This window comes from Panthera pardus, unplaced genomic scaffold (assembly GCF_024362965.1).
Source record: "Panthera pardus isolate Hobbes unplaced genomic scaffold, ASM2436296v1 HiC_scaffold_20, whole genome shotgun sequence".
NCBI classification, from domain to species: Eukaryota; Metazoa; Chordata; class Mammalia; order Carnivora; family Felidae; genus Panthera; species Panthera pardus.
The window spans coordinates 40,623,275-40,639,178 of record NW_026526766.1 but is presented as its reverse complement, the minus strand read 5'-3'; the positions used below and the strand labels follow the sequence as shown (position 1 = coordinate 40,639,178).

The window sequence follows — 15,904 nt, the reverse complement described above, 5'->3', positions numbered from 1 at the left end:
AATGCTTAAAAAAATGTTTCCATACTATAATTGTCTTTATTTACTCCGACTCTTCTCTAAAGTCTGAACCAGCCATATCTGTGGTACTACTGTGAAAAAGAAAGGAATAGGGAAATAAAGGAATTGTGGCTTGCCCCCAACCACATCTCCACCCATGGCCAAGCGGTGGTAGCAGTATTTCATCACCGGGACTGTGTCCCAGAGGTCCATGCAAAGACACTTGTAAAGGAAATGGTGTCCCATTGGGAGTAGCTGAAAGAAGCAAGAAACTCTGAGAAGCACTAGCCAGGTGGACTGCTTGGAAGCAGATGTGAGACACCCCTTTAAGAAGGCAACCTTTAAGAAAAGGGAAAGCTGACCTGCACTGTAGCTAAAGAAAGCAGAAAGACCAGTATGTGGAAGAGTGAGAGCCAGAAAACAGGATAATGTATTCTAAGGAAGCACAAATAATTCAGAACGCCTGAAGAAAAGAGGACAATGGTGGAAAACTGACACGTAGGTGGATAAAAGATGATAAAGCTAAGGAATTGAAACTATCTGGAAAGCCATGAGAAGCCATAAAATCCTGGAAGTCGCTCTGCTTTAGTTAATGGATGGGAGAATCAGAAATACTAATAAAGACCGCCATGGGTAGCAGTAAAGTTGCTGGTAGTGGAGGTGGAACAACAGGAGCAAACAGAATTTACAAAGGCTAATTCCATATTTTCTCCAAAATCAATTCTACCAGTTCAATTAGAGGGGAAAACAGGAAAATTATAGACAATCCAACATAAAAGAGCCACACCGGTTACAGCTAGGTAGTAGAAATAAACATTAACCTAATCAGGTTCCAGGTGGAACATAGTCACAGATCTCAAAGTCTGAGGCAGAAGTATATTTTCAACAAAAAGTACTCTTCTGTGAACAAACACAAATGGTGAATAGATACATTTGCTAATGATATTTTAAATGTTTCAAAATAGCATGTGAAGTCATTGGACAAAATCGAATGGGTTGTGGACAGAGAGCTGAAAGTATATTTACCATACCGGAATTAAAATTTTTAAAGTAAATTAAATAAAAATTTTAAAATTTAAGTAAAAAAAAAAAAAAAAAAAGGGAAGACAGCTGAAAGTAAAGCAAGCCTGTTCTGGAGAAGAGTTAGCTGTAGCACATGACAGATCTACCGAAGACAGCTAGCCTACTTCAGAGCATCAGATTGAAGCTAACAGCATTTTAGAAAGGCAGCCAGAAACAGGTAGTCCTGGAATGAGGATGACAGAGTAACCAAAATGTGGAGAGAAATGGATAAAAACCTGAACTCCATTACCCAAAACACCCCACTTCTCTCGACAGACAGAAAGCCAGGAACAAGCTGGAATGTCTTAAAAACAGAATTGGGATTCCAGACTTACACAGCCAGTTTTCATTTTAGGCTGCCTGCTAGAAGTCGTGGCAAAGTACTCAAGCAATCTTTTAAATTCTCACGTCTTTCAAATCCTTGTGTCATTCTATGGCCCCCAAATTTTGATCATTTGTAGCGATTATATATTTAAAAGTGCTTAATTAAGTGATTAATATTAATTACTACCACGCTTCATGATTTCTCAGAGACTCGGATGCCATTCACAGATTGGTGAAACAGTAAAAATAAGACTATGTGTGAAGTCTGCTTATAAATAAAAATAAACAAACTCAAAAGACTATTTATTTGTCTAATAACCATCTGCTGTCCCCAGCCATTCTTGGTTTAAGTAATTATAATCAAGACACCAAGTATCGATTGTTATTTTTCAAAAAAATCAACCAGACCAATATTCAACTAGATAACTAGAATTTATTAGCGGGTTGAATTAAAGATTTAAAAATAATGAAGTTAAACATTTAAAGTTTTAGAGCTCTTGTTGACAAATATTAAGTTAGCCACACAAAATCCTCAATAACATTAATACTTAGTGCAAGTTTTGTTCATTTCTTAACAATTACATTTCTGCACCCCTGCTGTCTCCACTCAAATCTAGAACCACAGATCTGACTTCCCGGCAAGCATCTCCACTTAGCTACTTCACAGCCATCTCAAGCTAAAGTATCCAGTCCAGTACTATTGACTTGCCTCCTAAATGTGTTCATGATAGTCCTCTTTATGTCAATACATGGCACCAACATCCACCGAAGTGTTCAAGTCAAAAACTTTGCAGTCGGTTTTAGTTCCTCCTTTCACCTTATCCTCTACCGTCCCAAATCAAAGCCATCGGCAAGCACCGTTGGGTTTACCTATAAAATACGCCCTGATCCATATCTACTGCTACGCATCCTACTTCCAGCTATTCACCACCAGCCATTCATGCCCCTTTCCATGCCGCTGTCAGATTATGTCCATCCGATCCTATTGTTTAACATCTTTGTCCTTACTGAACCAAGGTTCCCTCCTCAAGTCACAACACTCCCACATGCCTTCTGCTGTAAAGGCTTCACCTTCTCCCACAATCCTCACCCTGATGAAAAAGGGAGAACGGTCTGCTTCTTTACTATCCAGACACGAACCTCACCACTCTTCACAATTTAACCAATGCTGTCTAGCATTCCCAGGTCTTTTCCCTTCCAACTCCCCTAACACTATTCAAATCCTAGCAATCATCAGAGCCCATTTCAGGGTCTATCTATTCCATGACACCTTTTCCTATAATTCTCACTCATGCTGACCTTGACCTCCTCTGAACTTAATTATATGACTCACACATTTAATTCTGACACTGCTACTTACTTATTTCATGTATGCATATCTGTTCTCCCTCAAATTCAATAGAATGCTAGTTCCTGGAGGCCAGGAAGTATTTACTGCAGTAAATATTCTATTTACAGTGCTCTATACCCTGTAGGAATTTACTAAATATTGAACAAATTAAATAATCCTTTATAAGATGTTCCTTGGTGTTTACCACAGTTTTTCTTTGCCCATAATAGGCACTGAATAAATACCCAATGAATAAAAAGCTTTATAAATGTAAGGAGAAGAAAAATATAATCTGAAAAAAAGATATCATTTCTAAATATAATTTGGAACTTATCAACATGTCAGAATTCTGCTTTAAAATTAATTCTGATATTCCACAGGGATCTTCAAAGGTGCTGCATTATTTACTGTGAATTATTCTTGAAGAACAAAGCTTGTTTGATGATAACAATGGAAACAGCCGTAAGAGCAATTTTTCCCTTAAAAAAATCTTATGTTCTTTACCCAAGGAGATTGAAGGCCAATATTTTTAAAGCAAACATTAGGAATATCGCCTTCAAATGGGACAAAAGCATTCCTAGGACTGAAATAACCTGCTCCTTAGTGTGTTTAGTTTCAAAAATAATATTTGCAAATTCCTCCAAAACAACACTCTTATCTTGAAGAATTTAAAAAAACTTGCAAATATAGTATGGATATCTTTTACATAGATTTCTTTGGCATATCAAAACTACGATATAGTTTCACTAGTTTTCCTCTGCTGTCTGATAAATTCAAAGTGCATCCAAAATGGGGGGAAAAGATACCTCTTTTGCCTAATCACGCACCTACTTCCTGAAGCACACAGGCTCTGTGGGACGCCTTACAGGGTTCCATGAACTTTGAGACTTTGGACCAGAAATTAGATATTTCCCGAGGGAATAAAATTCTTTTTTTTATCACTTTTGCTTCCTGCGTTCTTATTCTTTATGTTGGCAAAAGACAAAATGCACACTGGACATTTGATGACACATAGACATCAAAGGACTTTATTATTGGCAAAAGACAAAATGCACACTGGGCATTCGATGACACATAGACATCAAAGGACTTCATTAAAACTGTCTTATTTTTATAGACTGCATACCTTGTCTTTTTATGAAATGGTAATATTGCAAAATGAATAAATTCACCTGCTTATCCTATGATGTAAATGCTTCTCTGTTAAAAATAATGCACATTTAGTGAAGAAAATGGAAGCCTCATACGTTACTGCTGGAGATGTTAAAATGATGCATCAGCTTTTGCAAATAGCTCAGTTTATCATATGACCTAGAAATTCTACTGTCTGGATTTTATATATATTATATATTTTATATATATTATATATAATATATAATATTAAATATATATATTATATACATTATATATATTATAACATATAATAGAAATATACTCAAATCCCATAATGATTATTTACTTTACTTAAAAACACGATCTTCATTTGTAAGTGTAGCCTGGCAAAAATATTATGTGCCAAAGTGCTATGTGCCTGTGTTTACTCTTGTATCTAAAGCAGTACAAACTACAAAATGCCCTTTGGATAAGCCAAACCTTCAAAAGAACAAAGTTCTCCTTATCATTAGACTGAGAATGAACGTGTCAACATGGGCAAGATGCTTCATTTGTCAGTTGTTAAAAGACACTGCCTCAGACCGTTGGTAAGTCAGCACTCCCCCTCAGTTCTGATCTGCCTCAGATCTTCCTTCTGGGTTTTCAGACCCCGGCCACGGTGTCCAGGTTGGCTCCAGTCTTCTCTTTAAATAGTTCAAACTGTGACCACCTCCTCTTCTAAGTTTATAGCATTCTCTTGGGAATTAATTAAACACAGTTGCTGTGATCAACCTTATATTCTTGAATTTCTCATGTGTTTATGTGATGACTTCCCAATTATATTTGACAGTTTTTGAAGAAAGAACTAAGTGTTATATCTCTTTGTTAGTACCACAGTATTAAACACAGTGCCCTCTATATGTGGTATATACCACGTAAGATATATTTTTGTTAATATTAAATACATTATGTAAAAGTTGTCTTGATACTCTTACCTATAACAGCAATTTTGCAATATAATGTAAGAAAAACTCAGTCTCTCAGACAAAAGGAAGTCTGAGAGAAATAAGACATAAGGGAACTAGCATCTGTGGACAGTTGACAGGGTGTCACCATAATTATCATGTTTGATCATTAATTAATCAAGACTCACTTGGAAATGCAAGTTCAAGAAATATGAAATTGATCTGCCACTGGACCCATTTTCAGGTATTACTTGACATACAAAACAGCATATATTTCTAAAAGAAACAGTACCGTAGTATAACGCAAAAAGGACAGGAAGATAAGGATGGTGACAATATATTAAAACAGGACAGGGGCATCTGGGTGGCTCAGTTGGCTGAGCATCTGACTTCAACTCAGGTCATGATGTCATCATTCATGAATTCGGGCCCCATGTCAGGCTCTCTGCTGTCAGCACAGAGCTCACTTCAGATAGATCCTCTGTCTCCCTCTCTCTCTGCCCCTCCCCCCACCAAAAAAATAAATAAACATTTTTAAAAAGACTGAAAGTTAAAAAAAAATAGCACATAACATTCACTTTGCAATTTCTGAATGCCAAGCAAGAGGCTGAATAGTTTACATCTGTTACCTCCATTCTAATCCCAGCTCTAGAACTTTCTCGCTAAACACATAAGTGGCATCAGTTCTCTGAACCTTAGTTTCTCCATGTGCAAACTAGAAATGATTCTTAAATGACCTATCTCACATGGTTGTGGTAAGGCTTGAGTCAGAGGAGGCATGCAAAGTTAGGAAAAAATGTTGAAAAATCTATTGAGCATTAGGCAAATTCAATTCATAGCCTTTTTAAGAAAAACAATTTCTAGGGGCGCCTGGGAGGCTCAGTCAGTTGAGCGTCCGACTTTGGCTCGGGTCATGATCTCACGGTTTGTGAGTTCGAGCCCGGCATCGGGCTCTGAGCTGTCAGCTTGGAGCCTGGAGCCTGCTTCAGACTCTGTGTCTCCTTCTCTCTGTGCCCCTCCCCCACTTGGGCTCTGTCTCTCTCTGTCTGTCAAAAATAAGTAAATGTAAAACCACAATTTTTTTTAAAAAAGAAGAAAAACAATTTCTAAAGCAATTATTTGAGAAGCAGATATTTTTGTGTTAATGAAATTATTGGAAATATTTCGTTAGAGGTGCCCCCTTCACGCCAACTCAGTCCATCAATGCCTCCTGTGTCCAGGACAGGGTCGAACTAATTCCCTGTGAGCCATTCCAGGCAGGCATGTATAACCTATCACCTCCAATAATATAAACAAGCTGAGCTCTGAATATTTTTGGAATTCAATTAAAAAGAAAAAAAGTTTCAACATCTAATAACACTAACCCAGATTTCCTGCCAAAGGTACTCTTCAATTTTGTGATATAAGAGGATTTTACTAAAATGTCAAACAAACCTAAAGTGTTTACAATAAATATTACATCAAGGCTAACCATACTTAAGTGATAGGGAAAAAACCTTTACTTTTACTAAGGACGCTGCTATGCCAGTAACTCTTTTTCAGAAAGAAAAGCTATAAGAACAGAAATACTAAGATTACAAAAGCAAACTCAGTAAGAGCATGTAGTGTGGCACTCGGCCCAGAGGCTTCAGTAGGCACACATACTTGAGATGTATTTCCGTGACGGCTCCGGAGTATTTAAATTTGAGAGTTCCCAACCATGTGGCTAGCACATTTCACCGAACGCTAAAAACATGCTGAGATACTAGAACCAAGGCTCCTGTCCTACGAGTATCCTTTATCTAATAGCATTTGTACTAATTGTTTTAAAGCTTACACAGTCAAAACTCTTGCAAATAACTCTACTGTGTTCTTTTCAGATGAAAGCAATTCGAGTCCAAAAGCTGGTTTTTACTTAACCACCTGTCTTTTACTAACCATTTCTTTACAAGAACTAAACATCAAACACAGGGTGCTATAGATAAGTCATGTGTTTTCCAGCAGATGGCCCCTTGTAATGGCCAGGTTCATCTAACACCAAACATCCTCTAGAACCTACAATCCTACACAACTGTGTGTTTTCCTTCTTTATGTTCTTATCAACATAATTTTTGAAAATACATTAAGTAATATACAATGAAAATAGTGTAATTTGCATTGCAGCTTTGAGGGGAAAAAAGCAGAAATGCAGAAATAGTCATAACAAAATTTCCTAAAATAAAATGTATAGCCTGTAATATGCATTATAATAGCAGTTTACCCAATACAAAACCCAAAGGAATCACTGCTGTGTATTCAATTACAATTTATAAAAATGTAAACATATGTATAAATAATATAAACAATATGACAATTTATATTATTAATGTACTTTTTAAAAAAATTTTTTTTAACGTTTATTTATTTTTGATACAGAGAGAGACAGAGCATGAACGGAGGAGGGGCAGAGAGAGAGGGAGACACAGAATCGGAAGCAGGCTCCAGGCTCTGAGCCATCAGCCCAGAGCCCGACGCGACTCTCGAACTCACGGACCGCAAGATAGTGACCTGAGCTGAAGTCGGACACCTAACCGACTGAGCCACCCAGGCGCCCCTTATTAATGTACTTTTAAGAAAATGAAAATGATACTTTCAATCTGCCTACTCATGGATCAAAGGCTACGGTGTTACACATCCTTCAGAAAAAAGTCTTCAGTGAGAGCTTTTCTTTTCTTTTTTAAAGATTTTATTTTTAAGTTATCTCTATACCCAACATGGGGCTCGAACTCACAACCCTGAGATCAAGACTCACATGCTCTACCGACTAAGCCATCCAGACACCCCAAGAGCTTCTCTTTAAAAACTAGCATTTGTGATAACTGATTCCCTTAGTTAGAAAAATGAATTGCCATGCTTTCTTGCACATTTAGAATAAAAGAAGTGAGTTCATAACACCGATAGGATAGCTTGAAATCAGGAAGTGTGATATCTCTGGTTTTGTTCTTTTTTCTCAGGACTGCTTTGGCTATCGGGGTCTTTTGTGTTTGCATACAAACTTTAGGATTGTTTCTTCTATTTCTGTGAAGAATGACTTTGGTATTTTGATGGGGAATGCATTGAATCTGTAGATGGCTTTTGAGTGGTACAGCTACTTTAACAATATGAAATCTTCCAATCGATGAACACAGGGTGTCTTTCCATTTGTTTGTGTCTTTGATTTCTTTCAGCAAAGTCTTAAGAGTTTTCTCCCTACAGATCTTTCACTTTCTTGGTAAAATTTATTCCTAAGTATTTTGTGAATGGGATAGTTTTCTTTATTTCTTTTTCTAATGTTTCATGATCTCTGTAAGTTGATTTTGTTAACCTGCTACTTTACTGAAATCATTGATTAATCCAAGAAGTTTTTTGATCGGTTATTTAAAATTTTCTACATATAAGATCATATCATCACCAAGCCATAGTAATAAAAAATACTGGCACAAAAATAGACACATAGACCAGAACAGAGAGCCCAGAATTAAATCTCAGCATATACAGTCAACTAACATTCGACAAGTGAACCAAGAACACCCAATGGGTAAAAGATATTCTCTTCAAACGGTACTGGGAAATTTAGAGGAACACATGCAAAATAATGAACCTGGACCTCTAACTCACACCGCTTACAAAAGTTAACTCAGAATGGATCAAAGACTTAAATATAACACCTGATACCAAGAAACTCCTAGAAGATAGGAAAGAAGCTCACTGATATTTAGCAATGATTCTTTGTACCTGACACCAAAAGCACAAACAACAAAAGCAAAAATCAACAAACAGGACTACATCAAACTCAAAGGCTTCTGCACAGCAAAAGAAACTAACAAAATAAAAAGGCAGCCTTCAAAATGGGAAATATTTTTTGTAAACCACATATCAGATATGGGGTTTAATATCCAAAAATGTATAGAGAATTAACACAACTTAATAATGAATAAACACTCTCGTTTTTTAAATGGGCAGAAGAACTAAAGAGACATTTTTCCAAAGAGGACATCAAAATAGTTAAAAAGCACATGAGCAGATGCTCAACATCACTAATCATCAGGGAAATGCAAATGAAAACCGCACTGAGATATCACCTCATACCCACTGGAATGGCTATCATCAAGAAGACAAGAGACAGCAGGTGCTGGCGAGAACATGGGAATGTAAATTAGTCCAACCACTATGGAAAACAATATGGAGGTCACTCAAAAACTTGAAAATATACCTACCATACATTCCAGCAACTTCATTTCTGGGAAAATACTCAAAGGAAATGAAAACAGGAATTCGATGAGATACACACACCTCCATGTTTATTGCAACACTATTGACAATAGCCACGATAGGAAAGCAACCAAATGCCCATTAATGGATGAGTGGATTAAAAAAGATGTGATATATATGCACAATAAAATATTACTTAGCCATGAGAAAGGAGGCTATCCTATCATTTGCAAAATCACAGATGGACCTTGAAAACATTATGCTAAATGGGATAAGCCAGACAAAGAGAAGTACTATAGGGTATCACTTACGCATGGAATCTTAAAAGACCAAACATGCTAAAAATAAAAATTAAAAAAAAAAAAAAAAACAGAAAATAAAATGGTGGTTACCAGGAAATGGAAGAGTAGAGACTAGGGGTGTTAAATGGATGCTGTTTAAGTGTATAAACTTGTAATGAGTACTAAAATAGCCATAGAGATTAAATGTACGGTTTGTCAAACAATAATAATAATAATGTACTGCAAGTATGTAATGTGATAAATATCATTACAATGGCAACTATATTACATATATAAATGTATCAAAGTAACACAATATACACCTTAAATTTATACAAGGTTACATGTTAAATTTATCCAATTAAAAAAACTGATAGGAAATGATGAAAGTTTGAAGAATCATACTTCCTAATTTCAAGACTTACTAAAAAGCTACAAAAATCAACTCAGTATAGTATTAAAAATGAACACACACATAAATAAATGGAACAGTTGAGAAAGTACAGAAATAGATTTACACAAATACAGGAAATGGATTTTGACAGAGTACAAAGGCAATTCAATAGAGAAAGGATAATCTTCCAACAAATAGTCCTGGATTAACTGAATATCCACATGAAAAAAATGGACATCAACCCATACCTCATATCTTTATAAAAATTAACTGAAAATGAATCATAGAACTATTTCTAAAACCTAAAACTACAAAACCTATAGAAGAAAAAACAGGAGGAAATCTTGATGACCTTACACTAAGCCAAGAGTTCTTAGATACAACACTAAAGTCATAACCCATAAAAGAAAAACATTGATAAGGTGGACTTTATAAAAATTTTAAACATCTGCTCTGCAAAAAGGACCTTTATGTGAATGGGAGAAAATTTTTGCAAATCACTTATCTGACAAAAGGTTTCTATCCAGAATACATAAACAACTCTCAAAATTCAGCGACAAGAAACTAAGCAACCCAGTTAAAAAGGGGGCACAAAAAGGGGCACCTGGGTGGCTCAGTCACGTAAGCATTCAACTCTTGATTGGACAGGTTCGTGGGATCAAGCCCTGCATCAGGCTTTGTGCTCACAGCTCAGAGTCTGCTTGGGATTCTCTCTCTCCCTCTCTCTTTCTGCCTCTCCTCCACTTGCACTATCTCTCTTTCTCTCTCTGTCAAAATAAATAAACTTTTTAAAAAAGTGGGCAAAACATGCGAACAGATAATTCACCCATGCATACACACAGATGGCAAATAAGCATATGAAAAAAATGCTCAACATTATTATGCACTAGGGAAAACAGAAATTAAAACCACAATCACTACACGCCTACTAGAATATCTAGAAAAGACAAAAAAAAATTATGAAACAGCATGCTGGCACAGATACAGAGCAGTTAGAACTCCCTTACATTGCTAGAGGGAGCTCAGAATGGTACAGACACTTGGGAAAACAATTTCATAGTTTCTTACCATAGAACCATTTATACAACATATAAATATGTACTTACCATATAACCAGAAATCACACTCCTCTAAGTATTTACCCAAGAGAAATGAAAATTTATGATCACACAAGAACCTATCCATGCATATTTAAAACTTCCTTGGTCATAATTGCTAGAAAACAAAAACAACAACCCAAAGGCCCATCAGCAAGTATAAACAAACAATGGTATCCATCCAATGGAATATAGCTCAGTAGTAAAAAGGAATGAACTACTACTGATACATGCAACAACATGAATAATTCCCAAACATATTTTGCTAAGTGAAACAAAAGTCGGACCCAAAAGGCTACATACTATAGGATTCCACTTATATGACATTCTGGAAAAGGCAAGACTGTACGGGCCACTTACATGACATTCTGGAAGAGGCAAAACCATAGGGATACACAACAGATCTGTGGTTCTTATATATGGTCAGTTTTTTTTTCACAAAGGGATCAAGGCTTGTCAATGAGGAAAGCAAAGTCGTGAACAATGGTGTGGGAACAATAAATACAGGGCAGAAAGGAACCTCAGCCTCTACCTAATATTACATACAAAGATTAATTTGAGATGGATCACAGACCTAATCATAAATGCTAAAACTTTAAAACTTCCAGAAGAAACACTAGGAGATTATCTTAACAACATGTATCTGTGATACATATGTACAACAAGGGATTTATATGCAGAATATCTAAAGAACTCTTACAAATCAATAATAAAAACACAAAGAATCCCAATTTTTTAATGGGCAAACACTTGAAGAGACACTTCACAAAAGAAGATATAGGAATGACCAATAAGAACATGAAAAGTGCTGAATAGCATTAATCACCAAGAAAACATTAATTAAAACCACAGTGAAATACCTTTTTAAAACAACTAGAGTGACTAAAATTTAAAAGACTGACAATACCAAATATTGCAGAGGATGTAGAACAATGGAAATTCTCATATATTGGTCATGAAAATATAATATGATACAGCCATTTTGGAAAAATGGAAAAAATGTTGATAGTTTTTTTTACAAATATACACCTACACCATGACCTAGCAATTTCACTCTTAGCTTTCATTTCTTAAAGAGAAAGGAAAACTTACGTCAACAAAATACTCATACAATAATACTTGCTGCAATTTTATTTACGACAGCCCAAAACTGGAAACAACCCAAATATTCATCCACTCACAATCTATCAAATTGTGGTGTAATTATAAAATAGAATACTATCTCACCATAAAAAAGAATGAATTACCAACATACACAACAACATGGATGACTATCAAAACACTATTTTGAGTGAAATAAGCCAACCACCAAACACTACATATTGAATGATTCCATTGAGAGGAAACTCAAGGGCAAGTGAAAGTAATCTATGATGATAGGATAGGAACAATGGTAGCCCATGGAGTGGAAACTGAAAGAGGGCATAAAAGAACTTTCTGGAATAATGAAATATTTTAAGTTTTTTTTTTTTTAAGTTTATTTAGAGAGAGAGAGAGAGAGACCAGGGAGGGGCAGAGAGAGGGGGAAAGACAGAGTCCCAACTGGGTTCCGCCTGTCAGCAGGGAGCCAGAGGTGGGGCTCCATCTCACAACCTTGAGATCATGACCTGAGCCAAAATCAAGAGTCAGAGGCTTAACCGACTGAGCTACCCACGCACCTCAAAATGCAGATCATATCACATGTCACCCTGCAACACTGAACACAACAAATAGCTACTTTTAGAGAGTGTATTTCATTCGAATTCATAGAAGAAGGCATAAGTTCATATGTTTGGGAAAGCAGAATGGTCTTATTTTAAGCAACCTGAAACTATTAACAAACAAAAATAATATTTTTTAATTAAACTTGCCAATAGAAGTATGAAACGATATAATTATGGACCAAATAAAGAGGTTAAACACTGCTGAATCAGAGTCCTAAGCATCTTATCTTAGGAACACATGAACTATTATCAAAGTCAATACCCCCCCCAAAAAAAGTATACACTATCTTTGTATGTTATTCCTGATTGGGCAGGGATGACAGTTAACAATATAAATTATGATGAGAATAATTTATATAGGGAAAAATACAGCTATCTTAACTACCCAAAACTTCTGTTCTCAGTCGAATCCAACATAAAAAAAATAACAATTCATCCAACAGTGAATGATTTTGCTACAGGGTCTACAATTATAACTCTAGTTCTTATATAATATTAGGAAGTATAACAAATTTCAACCCCAAATGAATTAAAATGATGGTTCATATAGGAACCCCCACAAGTGTAATAAACCAGACAAAAGGATTATCTAGACTAAAACTGACATTTGACCAAATCTCTTAACCTTTCATTTTAAAAATAAATAAAGGAAATGCAATGTTATCATTTACTTGATCAGCACATTCTAAGGTGCTTTAACCAGAAACCTACTTCCCAACTTAACTATAAGACAATCCTTAATACACATGCAGACACACATATACACGCACACACACACACGTGCATTTGTGAGTATGTGTATGTGTTTGCATGATCACATGTATGTGTGCAGAATAAGATCTAGGCATTCTCAAAAGTTCCAAACGGATTTGGCATTGGTACTAAAAGAAAGCACCTGAAATAGTAAAATATTTGATCAGCCCGTTTTTTAAAGCTCTGCAGGAGAAGCATACCTGTGCCCTCTTCTGCACCTCAGAGAGGAGCTCGGAGTACTGCAACTCCAGTTCCTTCTTTTGTTTCTGCCAGCAGCTCTCTTGGGCTTTGATCTGCTCTGCCACTTTGTTAAAAGTGTCTTCCTGTGTCTGCTGAAGCTCCCTCATTGTGTCAGACTTGTTTTTACAGATATACTCCAGATGACTTATCTAAACGGGGAAATGCAACAGAGAATGAGATAGGCTCACAAAACATTTCCTTGTACCTCTCCCCCAAAACCATCCAAAATTTTCACCTATGCTTCATTCCTTAAGCTCACATAAAAATTGTAAGTTAAAATGAAAACCCAAAAATTAAGAAACAGAAATCGGTAGGGCAAATTATCATATTTTAGGAGAATATGGTGTCATTTGTATGCACATATGCTGAGATGACAAACTATTTTTCTCTTTCTAATAAAGTTACTCACTCTAGAATCAACTTTACTGAGAAAATTAAGAAGACTATTCTTATTTCTAGAACCAAAGCTCTTCAATGGGAAACAGCATTTCAATGACATTTACAAATCTACAAACATTTTACATATAATAAAACAGAACAGTACAACCATTTTTTTATTTCACGTTCCAAACGCTGGAAAGAAAATCATCTGAGATGTACGACAATTAATGATGTTCAAAACTATGAAAAACTGTTAAAACATAATACCATCTCAGAGGGTTCAAACATGTACTCATTTTAATTGCCAGTAATTTTCAAACCCATTATACACACATTCACAATCATGAACAGCATCTGGGCTTCTCACAATGTATTCCCTCATTTCCTCAATCCTACTTCTCAGTGCCCGTGGTTGTATTTGCCAATCGAACCAAGGCAAAATGCCCTCAGTCTAAAATTAGGCCAAGATGCTGTTTCATTAATTCAACAGATTAGAGTTAAAAACAACAACAACAACAACAACAACAACAACAAAAACTTAGGTAAGTTTTTCTCTTCACGTCCCATAAGAGCAAGTGCCATTTCAACTAAGATCTGGAAACCAGACCACATAACATAGTTCTGACCAGTTCAATAGACCCAGGATAAGAACTGATATCTTCAATGGTGAAATATGTTGGTCTGCTAAGCCATTTTAATTTTCCACCACCAAAATAGGGCTTTTTAAAAAATTTTTTGAAAGACTGAATTTCTGGGCTTATGAATGGTAAAGTGATCGTAAGAGTCTACTGTTTTCTCCTACCGTGTATACCTCTCACATGCTACAGCACGGAAAGGGTTTTGTAATACACATCTTATTATAATTCAAGAAATATCATAAACATAATTTTAAATTTTTAAGTGCTTTTAAAGTAACACCTCATTATTTCCTGAGCAAAAATTTTAAGATCATGTTTTTGAATAGCTGTATCTTGTTTCTATTTTATGCTAACATAAAGAGTTGGTTTATTAATGTAAATGACTAAGTTCTTTGAATTGCTTCATCAGTAAGATTAATTTATTTTCTTTTAATTAGGTCCCTGTGGCTAATACTGGCTAGTAGTATTAGCATGTCCTGCACAGAGTGTGGAGCTTAGAGACTTCATACAGACTTCAGTCACATTTACATGCCCACAGCAATGGCATCAAACTGAGTTGTAGACAAGCCATAATTAATGGTATTGAATTATTAACACCCAAATTCTTTTTGAAATAAGATGAATGTCAGCCCCTCTTAATGATACTGTGATGTGGACAAATGTCACTGAATTTAATAGAGGTATCTGGTGCCTGAGGACAGTTACCTTCTCATTAGCCCTGGTGAGGTCTGAGATCAGGGCATCAACATTCTCCTGCAAGACTGCACAGAGCTCGGACCACGAGAATTTATCCAGCATGCCTTCTGGTTGTTTTATGAGCACACAGCCTGCTATCAAGTGCTGATACAAGGTATGAAGAAAGGTTAGCTTCTCCTGTGAGAAAAAAAATAATAATTCCAGTATATCCACATTGTAAGAAGTAAAACACACACTATGCACGGGGAAGTATTTGTTTCAAAAACTTGAGAAGGAATTAAAATGTTCAAGTCTCAGAATGCTGTCATTTTGGGTAATTTTTTTACATTCAAAACTACACAGCAGATACAAACTTAGAATTGATTAAACTTGGTATTCAAAACCAAAAATCTGAAGTCTAGAAGCCAGAAGACCAGGGTTCTGACCCCAGTTCTGTTACTACTGAGGATGTCACCTAAGTGCCTGTTCAGACATCACCTTTCTCAGATACATGACATGTCTGGACTAATTGTTTCTAAGCCCTTTTAACTAGATGTCGGTATAGTCATTCTACAGTTTCATATTTACATCTGCCCAAACAGATGTTATTTAAGTCAAAAAACCAATATAGAGAGAAGACTGTTGCTCAGTTCCACTGAAGACAAAGTTATACAATATCTGTGCTTTACATGTACACAATTACTCAGCTTTCTTCTTCCCCCAGAGATTCCAGTTTGCTTACCTCTTATAGGAAATCTATCCC

General features: G+C 35.9%; 1 protein-coding gene across 9 annotated transcripts in view; it reads right to left on the bottom strand.

The window, feature by feature from the left end:
* Positions 1–15,904, bottom strand: part of CCDC171 (coiled-coil domain containing 171) — a 302,377-nt gene that overhangs the window by 167,280 nt on the left and 119,193 nt on the right. For all 9 annotated transcript variants that reach the window (XM_019415442.2, XM_019415439.2, XM_019415437.2 and 6 more), the window contains 2 exons: positions 15,172–15,339; positions 13,408–13,596 (listed from right to left, as the gene is read on the bottom strand). In XM_019415442.2, coding sequence (XP_019270987.1) covers positions 13,408–13,596; positions 15,172–15,339 — 357 coding nt within the window. The remainder of the gene's footprint in view (positions 1–13,407; positions 13,597–15,171; positions 15,340–15,904) is intronic.